At 50.4% G+C, this 20,417-nt stretch overlaps 1 protein-coding gene and 1 long non-coding RNA gene across 4 annotated transcripts in view; one reads left to right on the top strand and one right to left on the bottom strand.

The window, feature by feature from the left end:
• Nucleotides 1-310, bottom strand: part of LOC131505350 (uncharacterized) — a 20,208-nt gene extending 19,898 nt beyond the window's left edge. For both annotated transcript variants that reach the window (XR_009258369.1, XR_009258368.1), the window contains exon 1: nucleotides 193-310. This is a non-coding gene — a long non-coding RNA (uncharacterized LOC131505350). The remainder of the gene's footprint in view (nucleotides 1-192) is intronic.
• The window catches only part of CDA (cytidine deaminase), a 21,542-nt gene extending 1,125 nt beyond the window's left edge, over nucleotides 1-20,417 (top strand). Inside the window, exons 2-4 of one of the 2 annotated variants that reach the window (XM_058718831.1) lie at nucleotides 10,562-10,673; nucleotides 16,181-16,238; nucleotides 19,884-20,417. In XM_058718831.1, the coding sequence (XP_058574814.1) occupies nucleotides 10,562-10,673; nucleotides 16,181-16,238; nucleotides 19,884-20,000 (287 nt within the window). In that variant the 3' untranslated portion in view covers nucleotides 20,001-20,417. The other variant, XM_058718829.1, reaches the window with a different exon arrangement.

Here is a 20,417-nt window from a genome sequence, read left to right as displayed (position 1 = left end):
GCCTCTGCAGCAGCTATTTAAAGGAAAAGAAGCTCACATGTGTGCCTCTAATGGGTCACCTCCAGCAGCCTGAGGCCAGTTGTGGGCCACTCACCCCCACTGCCACTCAGCTGTGAGCCTAGCTGCGAGCCCCCGCCTCCCCTTGTACAGTCCCCTCTCTGGGCTCTCCTTGCTGTTCCAGTTATCTCTCACCTTTGAGGTTCTTTCCGGTTTCACGAGTTACCTGAATCTCAAACATCTTTGAGCAGGAGAAGTAACCTTGAGTCCCTATGTGAAAGGGTGGTGAGGAATGCTATCCATTGACACAACCCGGCAAGGCAGTTTTACATCGCAGAGAACGGAACTGAGGCTCACAGAAGCTAAACGCCCGAGATCACAGAGCTGGGGTTCTAATCCGGAGTTCCCCTGACGCCAAGGTGGCTGCTCTGTAGGGAATCCAGACTCTCCATGTGTCTAGTGCGAATGCAGGCCTGGCCCGGTGGCTCAGATGAGTATTAAACATTAACCACCACCACAAACAACACTGCAGCCCACACTGCCCCGTGGCTCCAGGGTCTTAAACATCAAATCAGCTGTTGGTTCTTCCCAGTGCCTCTTTGCATGGATTCATTCATTCAGCAAATATTTGCTGTGTACCGTGACGTGCTAGGTAATGTGTGGGCCAAGCCCCGGGGATAGCGCCATGAGCAGAAATGACATCGTCTCTCCCCCTATGGAGGTCCCTCCTCTTACACAGGTCATGGTTCAAAAGGGAGGCCTCGACCGATGACTGCAGGAGTGGTTGAATGAGGTGAGCAGGAGTGTGGCCTATTCAAGTTGCGGGAAAGAACCTGGCTGTGCAGTGGGGATTTAGGGAGGCCCCCTGGGATGGGGCGAAGGCCCTGGATTAGGGGCTGCTGGGTTTGAATCCTGGTGCTGCTCTTTATCAGCTGAGGGATGCCGGGCAACACCCTTCACCCAAATGTGCCTTACACATTTGTTGAGCCGAAGACGGTGTGCCCACCTTTCTGGATGGCTCTGAACAGAGCTGCTTTGCCTAGCCCAGCACGGCACCAGGGGCCTCCCCGATGGCTGGTGCCTGTTATCATCAGCCCTGGAACCTCAGGTTGTGAGGCTTTAAGCAAGTCAATGCCTGTAAAGTGACTAGCCCAGTTTCTGCCGCAGTGGCTGCTTCTCCTTCTATTAAAGGTATTGTTCTATCATTACTATTTGGAGGCAGCTTCTGGATGACTTGTGAAGGCCAAGCATTGCCACTGAGATTTGATGAGGTAGGAAGGAGGCAACCGGGGATGTTAAGAAGAAGAAGAGTAAGATGAAAGTAGAATTCAAGGACAGTTGGTCTGACAGGCACTCAAGGAGGGTCAAGACAGAGGACAGAGTGTCAGGGGGAGGATGTCTGTCTTATTTGCTGATCGTCCACAGGACCAGCGCATTGCCCAGCCTGTAATATGTCCTCCGTTGAGGTTTGTTGAGTGTGCGAATGAATGACTCAGGCTGGGGCGGTGGCCATTGGAACAAGGAGGAAGGAAAGACCTGAGGAAAACCATCTGGGACAAAAGGACTGGGCTTGGGATGAGCAGTGTAGAATGAAGGAAAGGAGTATGGTTCTAGGTAGACCAGGGGCATGAGGAGGCACTGACCAAGGTGGGAGCTGGAGGCAGAGCTGGGTGGTGCTGAGGACATCACGGGCAGGGACTGACGGCAGGAGTAATAGCCACAAGGCACTGATCATTCACTAAGCACTTGGTATGGAAGATCTCTTGTAATCTCACAGCCACCACATGAACGGAGACGATGAGTGTCACGTGCATTAGAGCATTTTCAGTTGTAAGTGACAGAAACCAAGCAGAACCATTATGGGCAAGAGTAGATGGTATCTCCAGGACAGTTGGATCCAGGAACTGCGATGTCACCATGTCCTTCTTTATCCTCCTGGGTGCTTGCTTCTTTCTCTTATCCTGTAGGTGGGCTTTCTCCAGGCATCAGGGGACATGAGTGCAGGCAGCCTCTGGTCCATATTCTTTTACAGCCTCAAAAGCAGAGAGGAAAGAACTCTCCTCAGGGTGCCTGGGTGGCTCAGTCAGTTAAGCATCCAACTGTGGCTCAGGTCATGATCTCACAGTTCATGAGTTCGACCCTGCATTGGGCTCTGTGCTGACAGCTCGGAGCCTGGAGCCTTCTTTGGATTCTGTGTGTGTGTGTCTCTCTCTCTGCCCCTCCCCCACTTTCTCTCTCTCTCTCTCTCTCTCTCTCTCTCTCAAAAATATTAAATTTTTATTTATTTATTTATTTTTAACGTTTATTTATTTTTGAGACAGAGAGAGACAGAGCATGAACAGGGGAGGGGCAGAGACAGAGGGAGACACAGAATCTGAAACAGACTGCAGGCTCTGAGCTGTCAGCACAGAGCCCGACGCGGGGCTCGAACTCACGGACCGGGAGATCATGACCTGAGCTGAAGTTGGACGCTTAACCGACCAAGCCACCCAGGCGCCCCAAACATTAAATTTTTTTTAAAAAATCAAATTCCCTATTTAAAAAAGAAAAAGAGAGAGAGAGAGAGAGAGAGAGAGAGAGAGAGAAAGAAAAAGAAAAGAGAAAAGAAAAGAAAAGAAAAGAAAAGAAAAGAAAAGAAAAGAAAAGAAAAGAAAAGAAAAGAAAAGAAAAGTCTCCTTCACTAGCTGGAGATGGAAAAACTCCAGGGAAGAGCTCTGATGGGTCCATCTCCAACCACATGCACATCCCTGGGCCAATCACTGTTGTCATGATAGAGTAGTGTGATTGGCCCAGCAGCACATCCCTTCCCAGTGGGGGCTGGGTGGGTCTGTTACCACAAGAAGGAGTGTGGAACTGCCAGAGCAAAAGCCAAAGGCACCCTCTACGAATGAGACAACTGAGGTCGTGCTCTTTCTGCCGCCCCATTGCCACAGGGTGCACGTGCAGACAGGGACAGAGAAAGTGTGCCGAGGGGGGGGGGACAAATGGAGGGCCTTTAGCCAGAATCCCTGGATCTCCTTCTGTAGATGGAAAGGGAGGGCAGATGGTAGTAAGGCAGGGCCTGGAGAGGAGGGGACCTAGAACAGTCCAAGGAAACCTGACAGGGCACATGGGGGGGGGGGGGGCGGGGGGATTAGAGACAATTAGGAGGCTGAGAAGGTACATACAGCTGGATTTGGATGCTGTGAGTTTGTAGTTGATCGTGGGACAGGTCTGCCCAGCTCGTGACTTTCTCCAGCTGCACCAAAGCCCAGCCCGTGTGGAGTTTCCCTCCTCAGAGGCCACTGGTGTCTCGTTCAATTCAAAAACAAATCTGACAGCCTTGTTGTCATGATCTTGTAATAATGGTCCTTTCCCCTCGATGCTGACTGACCAGGGCCTTGTGGCCTCCTGGGGTTGGGCCACCGGGAGGGTGATCGATCCCAACAGTTACCTTCTGTGATTGCTGTGGGAGAGCTTTGGGGAGAGGAAGAGCCCATGGGGGGAGGCAGAGCTACAGAGGGAGAGGGGGGTGGGGACACAGAAGAGATGGGGCAGCAGGGGGTTGGCAGGGACAGCCAGTGTCTGCACAACGCCAGATAGGAGGTGGCAGAGGAGAGTCATGGAGACCACTCTTTCCTGGCACCCTCCAAGGGATGGGCGAGTTTGTCCTTGGGACACTGGTCTGTCTCCCTCACTCCTCCCTGGAGGAGCTTCACACTCTATACGCCCCTTCACCATTTAGGGGAAAAGCCACTTTACTGGATCAGCTGTCATGAATTCTGAGAGGAACAAGCTGCATTTCTAAAAAGATTCTTAAAGATGTCCTGGTCAGTCGCTGAATCCAGCTTGTCTGGGCTTTAACCTTTAAATCTGGTCCTTCATCGCCTTCCCTTAGGCCAGCCCCTGGCCTCCCTTTCTCCTCCAGGACTGCTCTCCAAGCACCCTCCCCACCCCTGACCCCTCATAGCACTTCCTGGTAAGTCAAAGCAGGTGTCTCTAACTGGCTTCCTGTCCTTACAGCCCTCCTCACACCCACCACACCTGTCTTCCCAGCTCATCCATTGGTCCTTTCCACTGTCACTCAAAAACAGCTCGTTAGGAAGAGGAGCTTCACTAAAACCCCTGGGCTCTGTAGTTGAGCTAGAATATAATTCATATATGATACTGTGTGTTGCCTGTGCAGTGGGCTGGGAGGTGGGAATGTGGAAAGAGTGTAGTATTGCTTCAAGCCCGTGGATGTGACATTTTTCTGGTTCGGTGATTCTCAAGTACGGTCCCAGACCTGTAGCCTCAGCACCTCCTGGGACCTTGCTGGAAATGTGAATTCTTGGGATCTGACCCAGACCTACTGAAGCAGAAACTCCAGGAGGAAAGAGGAAGGTTGAAAAAAAATTTTTTCTTTTGAGAGAGAGAGAGAGAATATCCCAAGCAGGATCCACACTGTCAGCTCGGAGCCCGATGCAGGGCTCAATCCCATGAACAGAAACCAAGAGTCAGATGCCTAACCAATTGAGCCACCCACGTGCCTCTGAGAAGCCTCTTTTAAGAAGCTGTCCAGAAGATGCTGACGCCCGCTGTGTGTGACAAGGACCGTTTTAACTGTATTTAGGTCCCCCAAGAGAGACGGTGCTCAGAAGCACTGCTCTTTTTTCTGGGTGGCCAGGCCCAAATCCCCTCTTTGGAACTTCTTTCCTTGCTAATGGCTTGATCACATCTGACCCTCGCCCTGCCTTAAGCGCCAAACCCACTCTAAAACATGTCCTTACTGAACTGCCATAGAGAAAAAGGACAGCCCTTTGTATCTGACAGGTCAGGATGTGAGTCCAGGCTCCCTGCCAGCAGCCTCAGCCTTTACCTTCTCTAAAATGGGGTTATAACAGCCTCTGCCCTACAGGGTTGTTAAAAGGGTCAACGACACAATACAGATTGAAGTGTTCCACGGAGTGCCAGGCAGATAAAAGAAAAACAATGAAAGAAAAGAAAAGAAAGCAGTAATGACAGCCCTATCATCCTGGTGTTATTTGGTCCAATCTTACAATTGTGGATTCCTAACTTGGCATCATACCAGCCCGTCTCGCACGTATGTTTCAGAGTAAGTGAAGGCCACACTGGCAATGGCGTTGCTTTGCCTGGCTAGACGACAGCCTGTTTTTTGCGCGAGGGAAGCAAAACGAACCCGTCTGGCCTTTCTTGATCAGAGTACACGGCCGAGGTCTTTCTTCCCATTTTTTCTTTTTCTCTTTTTGAACAAGAGGAGGAAACTCCACTTGAACTTGCTGGCGGCCCCACATGAAATTATAACTTTGCACCTTAGAGATCTAGCACCCCAGTGGGAAATCACAGTCATTGGAGTGCAGAGAGAGTCTCACGGGCCTCAGTGTTCCAGGCCCTGGGCATTCTGCACCCAGGAGCCCCCGCCCTCAGGAGGTTTACACTGTGACCTCAGAATTAGACAATAAAGACGTTTATTTCAGGAAAGTGTCAAGGGCTGTGATGAAATTAAAGCAGGAGAAATGGACCGAGAGGGTAGGAGGCCATGAAGGGAGGAGGCACTCTGAGACAGGACGACCATGGCAGGCCTCTCTGAAGAGGGGACATTTGAGCAGAGACAGCAGTAGGGTGAACCATAGGCATGTAGGGGAAAAGAGTTCCAGGCAGTGGGAACAGCCGGAGCAAATGCCATGTGCCAGGAGGGCGCTTGGCATCCTTGGAGAACAGCTGGAAGGCCGGCAGGCCTCAAGGGCAAAAGGAGATGAAGTCTAGGACGTAGGCAGGTTGGCACCAGATTAGGTAGGACCTTGTCGTCGTGGAAAGGATTTCAAAGTGCCTGAAGGACAGAGGCGGGGCCACTGTTCATACCTTATCCAGCAGGAGTAGAAGCTCAGCCACACAGGCCTAAAAAGTCCAAAAAGCTGGACTTTTGTGCCATTAATAGCAGCAGCTGGGCCACTGCTGAGCACTTAGTCTGTGCCACGCTTTGTGCTAATTGCTTTACGTGCGTGGTCTCAACTCATTCTGGCGCGAGTTCTCCGAGGAAGGCGCCATCGCTTTCATTTTACAAATGAGGATACTGAGTCTTGAGGAGGTTTTAGTCTCTTGCCCAAATTCTCAGGGCCAGTGGGGCAAAGGGTCCCAGGGGCGGAAGAGAACCCAGGGGCTCTTCCTGCAAAGCTCTGTTTGGGCAGTGGGGTGGCTGAGTGGGCTCTGGCCCTTTGAAATTTTTAGACACAGTTAAGGGAAATTTCTCTCGATGAGGCCATTCTGAATTTCAAATGCAGCCACAGGCAGTTGTCCTGAGGGACTAGCCTTCTGTGAAACCCAAGATTTATGTGAATCCCGCTTAACAGGGAAAGTGTCCCTGAGGGACAAGGCAGGGCTGGGATGGTTGCCAAGACAGGGAATGAAGTTGGGGGACAAAGTTAGCAAGGATCTTACTCTGGGGGAGGCAGAAGTCAAATGCAGCCAGGCCAAAGTCAGCAACGGTGGGCCAGGGCAGGCAAGGGCATGTTTAAAGGAAGTCATTTCAGGCAGGTATCAAGGAACCTGGCCGGGGAGACTAGGTGGGGAGCAGAAGAGGCGTATTCATTTATTCATTTGACTTCCGTTGACCCTGAGACAGGGCCGGTTATCCCGGCTATAGTGACTCACATAGGAATGTGAACAGAGCTTGGTCGAAGTCAAAAACATGTGGCGTTCAATAAATGTCTCAATCATTACTTTCAGGGTTGCAACTCCCTGATCGCTCTTGGTCCCGTCTCCCAACTGTATTAACTGACATCTGTGTGGTTGTCAACAACAGACCCGCCCGCTAACTAGTTTAGACAAAAGGAGGGAGTATTGGCTCCTAAAAGTTGGGGAAGAGCTGGCGCGTAGCCGGGCCTTGGGGGCAACTGCGCCAAGCCAGACCCTTTTCCAGTCTCATCTCATCTTTCATCCATTCTTTAGTGTGTCCATTTCATTGTCTCCTAATGGTCTCCTCCGTAATGAATGGAAACCAGGCCACCAGCAGGGCTCAAGCCCACTCTCTCAGTCTGAGAGAGAAACGGAAGTTCCGTCACAGAGAATTCTGACTGGCCCGGTGTGGGTAAGGTGCCCGGCTCTGATTGGCCCAGTGAGTTTGGTGCTCAACTCTGATTGGCCCAGCGCGGGTCAGTCACCCAACCTTAGACCAATAAAAAAAAGTCACGCGAGAAAAAGATGGCCGCTCCCATCTGTAAGAAGCGTTGAGAACATAGGTGAGGGTCATTCCCCTGGGGCGGGGAAGGAGAAGGGTGCTACTTTGCTGAAACAATAGATGCTCCCTGTCATCTACCCTCTGGTGCCCAGTAGGGACACCCGTCCTTCTTCTCAAAAGTGGAATTCCAAACCTGTTCCCACCTAACACCCCACAGCCAGTCCATGTGCCACTGTTAGTGAACACGTTTATCCTGTCTTAGCAAGACACTTGCAGCAGAGGTACCCAGCCCAGGGGATGGCAGGGTGGGGCAGGCCCTCTAGTGACATCCATTCCTCGCCATCAGTTGGACATGAACACCTGCGATCCTGAGAACCATGATGATGTTTAATGGATCAAATGATTAATCGAACCCCTCCATAGAACATCCATGTAAATAATGCAAGGACAGAAAATTCTGTGGGCAAAATATATGAGGAGATAATGACCAAACAATTTCCAAATGTGGTGAATTCAGGAGAAACGAAATCCTGCATAATCACTTAGAAAAAGGGAGTGCCATAGGTAAGGAACAGTCGCAGGTGATGAAACAAAATATACATAGTGACTGGAACACGATGGCTGCCTACTTCTTTCATCTAACAGACCAGGGGGTGGGCTGCAGTGCTGGGCATACGGACTGTTCTGCTCTGCTGTGTTCCACACAGTTGTTCAGGAGATCAAATTCCTTCTGTCTTGATGTCCTGCCATCGTTAGAGTGGTGTCCACATCCATGTGTTCAAAACTGGCACATCCATGTTCCAGAGCCTGGGAAAGGGAAAGATGAAGCGGGGGAGCAAGCATTGTCCCCCCAAAAATGTCATCTGGAAGTTGTACCCGTTACTGCCATTCATATCTTGTTGGCTAAAACTACAAGGCTACACGAAGTTTCCAGGGAGGCCGGGAAATGTGGTCGCCGGCTGGGTAGTCATGTGCCCCAGTCAACTCCAGTGGCTTCTAGTGGGAGAGCGAACCTTGGGAACAGTTAGTCTTTGCCACAGAACTGGCTGTGGCCTGTAAGTATCTGTGTACATCCTTTCACACGTAGGACCCACTTACCACCTTCCTAAGGGAGGCAGCCCAAAGTCCCACTCAGTCACCGCATTCAGCTCTAAGAGCAGGATCTCGAGGCAGAGCAGTCTCTTTCCTCAGGTGTAGATGTGGCCCCGCTGGCCTACTGGCCCCAAAAGTAAAAAGTAATCACCCACACCTCACTTCACACTCCCACAATATTCAGTGTGGAGTGGGAACAGGAAAGAGTAGGACAGAGTAATAGTCACCAACTTTCCCAACGGGAAAAGGAGAAGAACGGGGCACACACTGTGGCCACCAGTCTGTGCAGTTATCAAACTTGCCAGGCAGTTCTTGTGAGAAGACTCTCTGCCTTCCCTTTCTGCCCTGGCGGCAACCCCTTGTCCCTGTCCACTGGGGACCCAGGCGCTGCCCTCTGGGAGCTTCTTCCCTGATCATCCTGTCATTGGCCACACATCTGAAGTGGGTTTTGGAGAGAGTGACCTCCTTGGGGGCACACAGCTCTGTCAGCTCACTTCTGATGGTAGGGTTTGGGGGACCCAGGAGTTTCTTTAGGGACTGAACGATCACAGGGTTTAACAGGGCAGACTTTTGGCTTTTCTGGCTAGCCAATTCTATCTAAAACTTAGAAACCTTCTGGTCTGTTTGCTTCCAGTCATTTCTGAACTGGAGTACCACACCCAAAGATCCTTTCTCGGCATAGTTCTTAAACCTGCCAACTCCCCTTTTTTTCTACTGACTGGCTTCCCTGCCTGGCCCATCCCTGGGTCCTTTTGATGGTGACTGCCTTAAGCCTTGAAACAATAGCCTGAGAAGGTGACACCCTTCATCAGCTCTTTGCCACAGGGCGGTTCCCATTGTCAGGTAGAAAGATCCCATTGGTAGGCAATGAGTAACATAATCTGCCCTCCAGGTTATTGCAGGGTGGGGCTTTACCAAATCATCTGCCACAGAGTAACAAAGCCAGCAGCTCTCCACCTTGCCACATCTGTATTGCCCAAGTCCATGTGTTTTAGATGTTTTTTATTAAAGCCGCATCTCACTCTGAGTCCAAATTTGTCTATCAGTTAGATCTAGGTAAAGCTGCTATAACAAAAATCCCCAAATACAGTGAGACCACCATGGTGGAATTCTCTTCTCTCACATAACAACTCAGAGTAGGCAGTTGTGCCAGGGCAAATAGGCATCTCAACTCTGCTCTATCCTTGAGTTGGACCAGGGTCCCTAGTGCCTTCTCTCTTGTGGCTTCTCCATCCCTATGATCATAAACCGCATGGTCAGAGCTGTCCCACCTCATCCCAGCCTGTAGAGGGTAAAAGAAAGGAAGTAAAGGGCAATCAATCAACCTCTTTACAAAAAATGTGATCCAGAAGTTTCCCACCTCACTGTGGGCCACATGCCATTGACCAAAACTTAGTCACGTAGCCATACCATGCTGCAGAGGAGTCTAGGAAATACGGTCTGTAGCTGAGTGGCCATGTGAGCAGCCATATTGGAATAGGGGGTCACTCGCATTACTTAAAGGAAGAAGAAAATACATCCTGGGGAACAATATCTCTGCCTCAGAGAGAAAGACAAGCTATAAAGAGCACATCTCAATAGTCAGGGGGAAGCCCAGCTTCTGTGGCCATTTGTTCACGGCCTTACCTCCCTGAAAATGGGGAGTTTGTTAGTCAGCCAATCTGAGTATGCCAATGTGTTATGTCATTGGGAATAGGCTTTGCCCCTTGTCCCCCAGGAACGCTCCTGAGAGGGACACTGGGGAGAAATCCCTTGCTGTGAACTCTGCTACCTTAGCAGCATGCCTCCCATTGGAGGGCTGGGATTGCCCTAAGGCTTGTGCAATCACAGACACCTTTTGCAAAGCTTGGGAGTTCCTTGTTTGTTAGTTTGTTGGTTTTGACAGTTCGTTTTGCAACACAATTCACGGGGAACTCGGTTGAACTCTGATAGCTGGTCAACAGCACCGAAAATTTTGCACAGGCCCAATCGTTGAACCTTCTGTCTCTTAGATCTGGGGCTGGGGGCTCTGCTCATCTTACAGCTCAGTATCTCCCTTGGCCTTGACTTTTGCCGGGGCGATGGGGCTAGGTTCATCAGCTTTGCTCTGCTGCCCCTGCTCCCGGGCTGTGCTTCAAGACGGAGGCATTGGGTGAGTGACAAGGGTGGGTGTTCTGGGAAGGGCCATGGCACCAGTGTCCCCGCACTTCCTGTCAAACTGCCCACTCTGAGTAACAGGTCCCTCCCTGCATTGGAATGGGGTAAGCCTCTTACTCAACACCTGCCATGGGAAGTGGTTCTGCTGGAAGTGTCATTGGTTCCCTCCTCTCTTCTCAGGGTGCAACATTGAAAACGTCTGCTACCCAATGGGCATCTGTGCAGAGCGAACCGCCATCCAGAAGGCTATCTCAGAAGGGCACAGGGAGTTCAGGGCAATTGCTATCTCTAGGTAAGTGGTGGGAAAGGCAGGCTGCTGCTGCATTCATCCATCTATTCGGCCATCACTCACCACGCGTGTGTCACTCATCCGTTCATTCATCTAACGCATTTATTCTGTACTTCCTGCGTGCTGGGCACTGTCAGGCTTGACAGAGTGCCAAGGATAAAGAGTTAAGTCAAAAATGGACTCTGCCCTCAGTGAGCCTACAGAGCAGGTAAACAACCGAGGCACCTCTAACTCAAGGGCAGGTGGGGTTTTTGCTCTAGTGACAGTACAGACAACAGAACGCCTACAAGATACAATAGAAAGGCAGCATAGAAACCTAAAGCGAGAGGGACCTGAAAATCACCTGGTATAGACCCCCTAGCCACTACTCCCCTTTTACAGATGAAGAAACTGAGGCCCAGAGAGGTTGAGCAACTTTCCTGGGAATTCGTGGCAAAGCTGAGACCAAACTACATCTCTGGAGTCTCACTCTGGGCTCATTCCACAGCACCATGCTGTGCCAGGAAATCAAACACTCTTCCCTGCTCTCTTTGAGCTGCCCCGGGATCCTTCACTGTGAGAGCTGACTACTGCCCTTGGCATTGCCCACCTCTAAGTGCCAAGAACCAGGCTACCAACGCAAGCTGGTGGGGCGACAGCCAGGTAAACCCGGGTAACAGTTCACACACTAATCAGAGTCCAGCCCAGGTCCTGGCTGAACAATAATAGCATTAACCTACTCTCTCTACATGCCCCAAACATAAATATCCAAGTTCCCATGTGCAGACCCTCACAGGATGCTCGTTGAGTTCTTGTTGGCCCTGGACCCAGACTCAGTGGCTTCAGGATTTGAGCATGTGAGTGGGCTCTTTTACTAATTTGGACCCTGTTACGCTTCCGATTTAATAGTGAGTTGCTCTTGTGTGTACCTTTGCGCTGTGAGGGAGTTTTCTTAGCAAATTAACGGTGCAGGGAAAATGCCACGGGAAATGTTTCATCCACCCAGAAAGTGGGTGCATGACTGACCAAGTAAGTATTGGTTTTCAGGACATCCAGGTGCATGGGTTACGTACTAGGAGTGAAGCACCTCTTCATTGTGGTGGCGCTAGAGGGCCTTGCTGGCAGAAATGCAAGCCTCCAGAAATGTAGGGACCCAGCGCAAGGCCAGCAGGGGCCATGTGACAGAAACAAGCTCCCGTTTCTTTACAGCTTTGTCTCAGTCTGGTCCCGAGGCGGACCAGGTTATTGAAGGCGATTTTCCTGAGTAACTGAAGGCAAGGTGCACTTAGGGAGAAGGTCGGTCCCGGCTTCCCAGAGCCCTCCCTATCACCAAGGTCTGTCCTGGCTTCCCTTCGGCTTTGGGAGGAATAAATGAGGCCATGCTGGGAACATTTTGTGCAGATGAGCAGAGCTCAGGATGTGGATTGCGCTTTATTTAAAAGGGGGGAGGGGAGAGTAACTCAATTCCAAACCTGATCCAAGAAAATAATGATATTCTGGGTGAAAAAGAGGCCAAAGTCAACAAAAGGATAATGGCACGGTGGCCTTGCTCTGTTTAGAATGTTCTAAATGAAACATTCTCCTTCTCCTGGTCATTATCTACTTTTAAAAAGGACTGGGTTGGGGCGCCTGGGTGGCGCAGTCGGTTAAGCGTCCGACTTCAGCCAGGTCACGATCTCGCGGTCCATGAGTTCGAGCCCCGCGTCAGGCTCTGGGCTGATGGCTCAGAGCCTGGAGCCTGTTTCCGATTCTGTGTCTCCCTCTCTCTCTGCCCCTTCCCCGTTCATGCTCTGTCTCTCTCTGTCCCAAAAATAAATAAAAAACGTTGAAAAAAAAAAATTTAAAAAGGACTGGGTATCGCTAGCGATGATTAGCAAATCTCCTTATTTACACAAAACCTGCATTTTTCTAGCCACCCAACTGCTCTGCTCCAGGGATTCAGCCTGCACCAGCATCCCTGAGCCAGAAATGTAGTCATTATTGCACTAATGACTTGTTAAATTGAGAGCGTGGGGTTTACAAGATGAGTGGAAAGTGCCAGCTCCCTCGTTAACACTGACGGGTGTGAACGGTTTCAGAGAGCCCCTTCGAGATCTCCAGAATGCAGAGTGTGGGGCCCAGGCTGGGCTTTTGCTAATGGGGAGTTAAGCTTGTCCCATGGGGGCCCCAGCATAGCCATCAAAGCCGAGAGGTTTCCAGCCCATCGCGTCTGATAAGGATGGCCTCAGCGCGTGACCAGAATCAGCACAAAGCAGGGTAACTGTCAAGCCCAGCACAGCACAGGGCAGGAGAGGTGGTAGGCGTCCTGCTGCACCCAGTACGTTCTGGGATGTGTCTTTCTTCAGCCTTTTGATTCTTACTCTAGGAGGGAATGTTGAGTAATGATTAAAAACCCTGGCTCCAAGGTTAGTAAGACCTGGTTTCACATCCTGCTCTGCTGTTGCCCAAGGATCTGAGCTCAGCTTTTCATCTGTAGAAAGGAGGAGAGGAATGCTGACCCACTGGGCTATTGTGAGGATGCGGGAAGTGATTTCTGTAAAGGTCTTGGCCCAGAGTAGGCAACAGATTAAAACTATTGTTTTAGGGACGCCTGGGCGGCTCAGGTGGTTAAGCCCCTGACTTCGGCTCAGGTCATGATCTCACCATTTGTGGGTTCGAGCCCCGCATCCGGCTCTGTGCTGACAGCTCAGAGCCTGGAGCCTGCTTCCGATTCTATGCCTCCCTCTCTGCCCCTCCCCCGCTCATGCTCTGGCTCTCTCTCTCTCTCTCTCAAAAAAAATAAATAAAACTATTGTTTTAACCTTATCCTTACTACTTTTGCAAGCTGAAGACTGCCAAAGGCAGGGTCCGCAGATCCTGGGTTCAAATCCTGGTTCTGCCACTTAGTAGCTCTGTGACCTTGGGCAGGTCATGTCGTCTTTCACCATCTATAACGTGAGGACAATAAAAGTATCTACACAGTCCCTACCTTATGGGGTTGTTAGGGGATTAAATGAGTTGATGGACCTAAGGTCCTCAGCACCGTGCTCGGCACAGAGAAGTGCAGTGTGAGGTAAGGGTAAGCCAGTGTCGTGGTCAGGCTCTCTCTCAGCTCTCAGAGCTACGCTGCCTGGAAGCCATATCTTGTGACTTTTGGTGGTTGAAGCCTAAGCCAAATCCAACTTCCCACTGGAATGCATGTTCACCCCACTCCCTTGAAGACCCTAATACAGGTCACTTTTTCCAGGGAAATGTTCTTTGGGAAGCCGGCCACGCATGTCACAAGATTGAGAAAGGAAGTGGTGAGCTTGGCAGGGGCCAGATTATATAGGGCCTTAGCGGTCACGGAAGGGAGGTTGAATTTCACTCAGAGCACCTCTCGCATGGTCGTAACCACAGCCTGCCTGTGTCATAGTATTAACATGCAGACTTTATCTCCCCTCCCAGACAGTACTAGACCCCTGAAGGCAGAGATTCTCCGATTGGTCTTTGTTTCCTTTCCCGTGCCTGCCTGGCATGGTCAGTCTGTGTGGAAAGAAGTAAAAAAAATAACAGAGTCTAGCCTCCAAAGATCCTATGGAAACCCGAGCCGGAGCCTGGTAATCACAAGGGTTACTTTGGCTGCGTGCGCATCCTGGGCAGGGGTCCCCACCCTCTCACGTCCCCATGGGCTTTTGTTCTGAAGCTGGGAGCATGCTCAGAGAAGACCCACCTTTCCATGGAGCAGAACCTTTCTTTGACTGGAATCCCACATACGACAGCGAGTTATCATGAGGGTAAAATAACAACCCATCGCTCTCTCCTCCCTCTGCTGCTTTATGCAGTTCATGCCAGCTATGGCCATATCCACTTGACACATGGTTGGTTGGCTGGTGGTCTGGCTCCTCTCACTAGTGAAAATCTCCTGAGTGCAACGAGTTTCGTCTATTTTGTTCATTGCTGTACCCCCAGCCCTGATAGTGCCTGGTACGAAGCGCCAATAAACATTTGTCGATTAAAACGAAGTAATAGGGGCGTCTGGGCGGGTCACGGGGTTAAGCGCCCGACTCTTGGTTTGGGCTCAGGTCACAATCTCGTGGTTTCATGAGTTCAAGCCCCACATCGGGTGCTGCCCTGGTGATGCGGAGCCTGCTTGGGATTCTCTGTCTTCTCTCTCTTCTCCCTCTCTGACCCTCCCCCACTCATGCTGTCTTGGTTTCTCCCAAAGTAAGTTACAAAGTAATAATAATAACTTAAAAAAAATAAAATGAGATCCTGCATTTCAGTGTTTCGCTGGATGCCTGGGACATTCTAGGCACATATCCAGTAAAAGGATAATCATTGTTAATATATGTAATTTTAAGTTATGGTATATAAGTTATATATAATAAGTCTGTATATCATAAGGCACTGAAATTCAGACAGAGCTTATATGTGTAAAGGAATAAGCGCCTAGTAGTACAAGCAATAACAATATGTGTAGAACACTCTAAAGTTTACAGAGTGCTTTCTGCCCTTTATTTTATTTTATCTTCTAGCATTCCTGGGAAGTAGGTGACATGATTCCCCTTGTTTTACAAGCCAAGAGATGCACGTTGGATGGGTAAAAACGACTTGGTTCAAGTCACACACGGTTAGCGAAAGGAGGAGCTGACCAAAAACTAAAATTTAAGCCCAGTGTTCTTGCAGAGATCTCACAGAGCTGTGCGTCTAGAAGAGCAGGGACGATGGTGGCTGCTGGCGTAACCTCTGGTCCTCCGGCAGGCTTGGCGGTTCCTACTGTTCAGTTCACCCTTCGTCCTGCTCAGAGCTGGAGGACTGCCTGTAGGTGCCTCGATTCTGAGAGGCGAAGGAACCCGTTCTTCTCTTTTGACTCACACCGTTTTTTTCATGCCACAGGGCCTTTGCATATACTATGTCCATTGCCTGCAGCACAGAAAAACACGGGCCTTCAGAGTACCACCTCTGTTAGTTACTTAGTTTCACTGAACCTTTTTTCTTGCAGGTAAAATGGTCCTTCTGACACTCAGGTTGTCCTGGGAATTCAAAGAAATGGATATCGAGTGCCTGGCACAGATCTTGGCACACAGTAGGTGCTCACTAACGGTGATTTATGAACTCTGCATTTCCTCCAAGGACCGCACCGAACACCATCTCCTCCACAATATTCTCTGTTGTTCCTCAGGCAGGGATTGTCTCCTCTCACTGTGCATTCTTATTGCATTTTGTTTAAAACGGTAACTCATTTAGTACTGGGCTGAGCGATCTCCTGAAGGCCAGAGACCAATTCTTCTTCACCCTTGTGTTTCTGGAGTGTGGGCGACAGCAAGTGCTCACTAAACATTTTCCAGATGCGCTAATGAAAACAACGGGCCTGCCCGTGGCCTTGCCCCTTGGAAGTGTGGAAAGCCACCTGGTGTTTCTTCTGAGCCTCTGCGACACCATGCGTCTGTGAATCAGAAACTGCTTGGCGGGGTTTGACTTCATCAGGCCAGAACTCAGGGCCTGCATTTCAGTAATTGTCCTCATGCCTCAGGAGAGATTGACCCATGTTTGATTCTCTTTTTCCGCAGTGACCTCCAGGATGATTTTATCTCACCATGTGGAGCCTGTAGGCAAGTCATGAGAGAGGTAAACACCTTTCTTTTCTGGGAAATGTAAACTAGGTGCCTCCCTGCCTTTCTAGGCCGTGGGAGCAAAGCCAGGCTGCCAGCCAGGTCACACAGCTGCTGTCCTGTTTGCCCTGCTGGCTGACATCTAAGCTGTCCCAAGCCTGCGTGAATCACTGGAAATTATTCTTTCATCCAGTAGCTACTTGAGTCAGTATCTACTGTGCGCTAGGCCTGACCGAGCTCTGGGGAGACAGCAGTGAAAAGACAAGCCAGGCCTTGCCGTCATAGTTCACAGTCTAGTGCAGGAGGCAGACAGACAACAAATAAGGAGCAAAATAAACAGAGTTTCTGAGAATGATGAGGGCTGTGGAGAAGAGAACGCAGAAAAAGGAGTCAGAGATAAACAAACATTGGCCCAGGACAAATCCAGCCCCCCACCCCTTACTTTTGTAAATAAAGTTTTATTGGCACACAGCCACGCCCATTTCTTCATATTTTGTCTATAGCTGCTTTGGCCCTGCAACAGCAGAGCTCAACAGTTCTGACAAAACCCTGTGGGCTGCCGAACCTAAAATGTTTCCTGTCTGACCCTTTACGGAAAAATAGTTTGCCAACAACTACTTTATTTTTTTTTAATGTTTTTAATTAATTTTTGAGAGAGAGAGAGAGAGAGAGAGTGTGTGTGTGTGTGTGTGTGTGTGTGTGTGTGTGTGTGTGTGTGTGTGAGAGAGCAGGGGAGGGGCAGAGAGAGAGGGAGGCAGAGGATCCAAAGTAGGCTCTGCAATGACAGAAGAGAGCCCAGTGCAGGGCTTGAACTCACAAACCATGAGATCATGACATTTGAGCAGAGATATAAATAATAAAGAACGAGGCAAACAAAGGTCCACAGAAGGAGATTTCCAGGCAAAGGAACCAGCAAGTTTAATGCTCATACATTTGGTGAGTTTGATTAAGTTGGAAGAGGGCTAAAGAGGCTAGAACGTGGCAAGTAAAGGGTAGGGGTGACAGGGCAGGGCCTTATAGGCCATGGGACAGAGGGGATATTGTATTCCAAGGACAAATGGAACTGAATTATACCCTTAAAAATGGTTAAAATAGATTCAATGATGGGGAGCCTGGATGGCTCAGTTGGTTAAGCGTCTGACTCTTGATTTGGGCTCAGGTCATGATCTCACAGTTCATGAGATCAAGCCCCACGTCTGGCCCCCAGCTGGGCATGGAGGCTGCTTTAAAGATCCTCTGTCTCTCTCTCCCTCTGACCCTCCCCTGCATGCCCTCCTTCCCTCTCAAAACAAAACAAAACAAAACGGATTCAATGAGTTCTTATTCTTGACTCAGTGGAAGTTTTTTATGTGTGTACATTTTGGGGAGGGGTGGGTTGTCAGCTTTCACACACTCTCAAAGAGGTCTGTGTCCCCCAGAGTCTCAAAAGGTTAAAGCCACCGTCTTGGAGAATCCCACAGGCTTGTGAGCTTCCATGTGACATCATCGGTCCTTCTAAATACACCATCTCACTTAATCTCCACCCCAGCCTATGGGAAAAGTGTGGGTGGTTACCCCCACTTCTGAGAGGAGTAAAATGACCTGCTGAAGGACACACAGCCAGATGGTGGTAAGCTGGCATTCACGGCCAGTTCTGGCTGACCGAAAGGTCCATGCTCCTCACAGCCGCCTCCCTGCCTTTATGGTTCTATGACGAGACACATTCTTTTCAGCCACAGAGATGTAATGGTGCTTGTTTCACGGGGGCTTCTGCTTTGGAGTTGTTTAATTCCGGGGCAGTGGGGGTGGGGAGAGAGGGGGTAACAACCCCTCTCATTTGCCTTTGTGCCTTGGGCTTTCAGAGCATGTGTCGAACAATGCAAACATCTCCATTTTCTTTCTGCTTCTTGCCAGGCCTGCCAACCAGCCACGGTTAGCAGAACTCCCTTCCCAAATTCAGCTGAAAATGCCACCATAAAGGCACTGAGTTCACAATATGGACGTCATCGCCATATTGGGGGCGGGGGGGCGGATAGAGGGGCAGAAATGGCTGCCCAGCACCTTGTCATGTCCAAGGCCATGGAAGGAAACCACATCAGGATGCCAGCCCCCTGGCTCCCGAGGCCCCAGCTGGGTCCAATTGCTCATTGCTGTTTTCTCCAAACAGAGTAGATGTTGGCAAACGAGAGAAGGCGGATGAAAAAGCCGAAAGGAGGGAGAGGCAAAACTGAAACCAAATTGCAAGTAACAAGAGAGGAAGCTCGGGGGCCGGGGACCTGGTGCTTAGAGTGGCACTGCTCGGCTTTTCAGGCAGAACCTGCCAAGCAGATAAATCGCCTTCTTTAAAGCATTAATTAAAAAAAAAAAAAAAAAAAAAAAATCCAGGGGTACCTGGGTGGCTCAGTCGGTTAAGTGTCCGACTCTGGGTTTCGACTCAGCTCGTGATCCCGCGATTTTGTGGGTTTGTGCCCTGCGTCAGGCTGTGTGCTGACAGGGCAGAGCCTGCTTGGGATTCTCTGTCTCCCTCTCTCTCCACCCCTCCCCTGCTTGCTCTGTCAAAATGAATAAATGAACATATAAAAAACAAAAACAAAACGCCGAAGACTGATGTGCCTGGAAATGATGTAGTGGTTCGGACAGAAGCACAGTAGAGCTGCAGAGCTGAGCGGTCACGAACAGCCAAGTAACCAGTAAGAACGGCTTCCATTAACTGAGCACCTACTGTGTGCCGGGCACCGTGTACAGGTGCCTTCCACCCATGGTAACACGACAGCCAGGCTGAGCCCCAGTTTGTTGAGGCCAACTTCGGGGCTCTGCATCACACACCGCCGTCTTCCTGCCTGATACGTTCCTCGGTTCTCAAAGTCATTTCACAGATCAAGACACGGAGCCCCGGGGAGTTTAATCATTTGCCCAAGATCAAACGGCAAGCAGGTGGTAGCTCCTGGGAGTGGGAGAGACCAGGGCTGGGGGGGCAGATTTGGGTTAAAATTTTTAGTTTACTGGTTTTGCCCTGCTAAGCCTAAAATGGGAATCGTAATAGCACCTACCCAGGGGCGCCTGGGTAACCCGGTCATTTAAGCTTCTGACTTCTGCTCAGGTCATGATCTCACAGTTCGTGGGTTCGAGCCCCGCGTCTTTCCCTCTCTCTCTCTCTCTCTCTCTGCCCCTCCCCCACTTGCACTTTCTCTCCCTCTCAAAAATAAATAAATAAACTTTAAGGAAAAAAAATAACACCTGCCTCCAAGGGCAGAGAGCGAAATCACACGTGGGCAATATCTGGTGTGTGGTGAGGCAGGCAGGCATCTGCTCGTGCTTGTGAAGAGAAGGTGCTTTAAGGAAGCAGATCTTAGCTGTTGTTTGTCACAGCAGGTGCAGGTCTGGCCCTGGAGGTTAGATGTTGTTCCTCTGAAGCCCTGGGTGGGTCTCATCATAGAACAGATCACTGGTTGCCCTTCAACAAGGTGCTGAGCACTTCTAACTGCTCGACAGATATTCTCTTGGTGGCTCCTTCCTCAAGCTCGCTGGGCCAGGTATGAGTATTGCCATCCCCATTTTACAGATGAGAAAACTGAGGCACAGAGAGGAACGTTAGACAGAGGTGGAGCCAGACTCAAATCCAGGTCAGTCCCAGCCCCTCGGTCATGCTGCCTCCCTCACGCTGGCTTTGCCTCTTTTCCAGTTTGGCACCAACTGGGCTGTTTACATGACCAAGCCGGATGGCACATATGTTGTCAGGACAGTCCTGGAGCTACTACCTGCCCCCTTCGGGTCCTTGGGCCCGCAGAAGATCCAGTGAAGGTCAGAAAACACCCACCACCTGGAAGAGCCTGGGTTTTCGCGTGTGCTTGAGGAGACAGCCGCCCGGAGAACTTGATGAAGATGTTCACACAGACCTGGGGACATCGGCCAAATGGGCCCCAGCCCTTCCGGGGGCTGGGCAGACGTGGCTTTTTCCAAATTATACTCAAGCATGACGGTCTTCACCTGAACCGATAAAGCGTTTCATTCCATCCTGGACCAACGTCCCTCCTTGCAACCCACCTTGTCCTCTCCGGGACAGGACCACCCATCCCTTCCTTCCTTTCCTGCGGTCCCTCTTTAAAATTCCAGCCAAGTCTGGACCTCTTCCCTGTCAGCCTTCCCAAGGTCCCATCCTGTTCTGAGTGACTTTTCTAATTATAGACATCACGGAACATCCCGATTCGGGAGTGCA

The sequence above is a fragment of the Neofelis nebulosa genome, chromosome 2 (assembly GCF_028018385.1).
Source record: "Neofelis nebulosa isolate mNeoNeb1 chromosome 2, mNeoNeb1.pri, whole genome shotgun sequence".
Lineage (NCBI taxonomy): Eukaryota > Metazoa > Chordata > Mammalia > Carnivora > Felidae > Neofelis > Neofelis nebulosa.
This window is presented reverse-complemented; position numbering and strand designations above follow the sequence as displayed.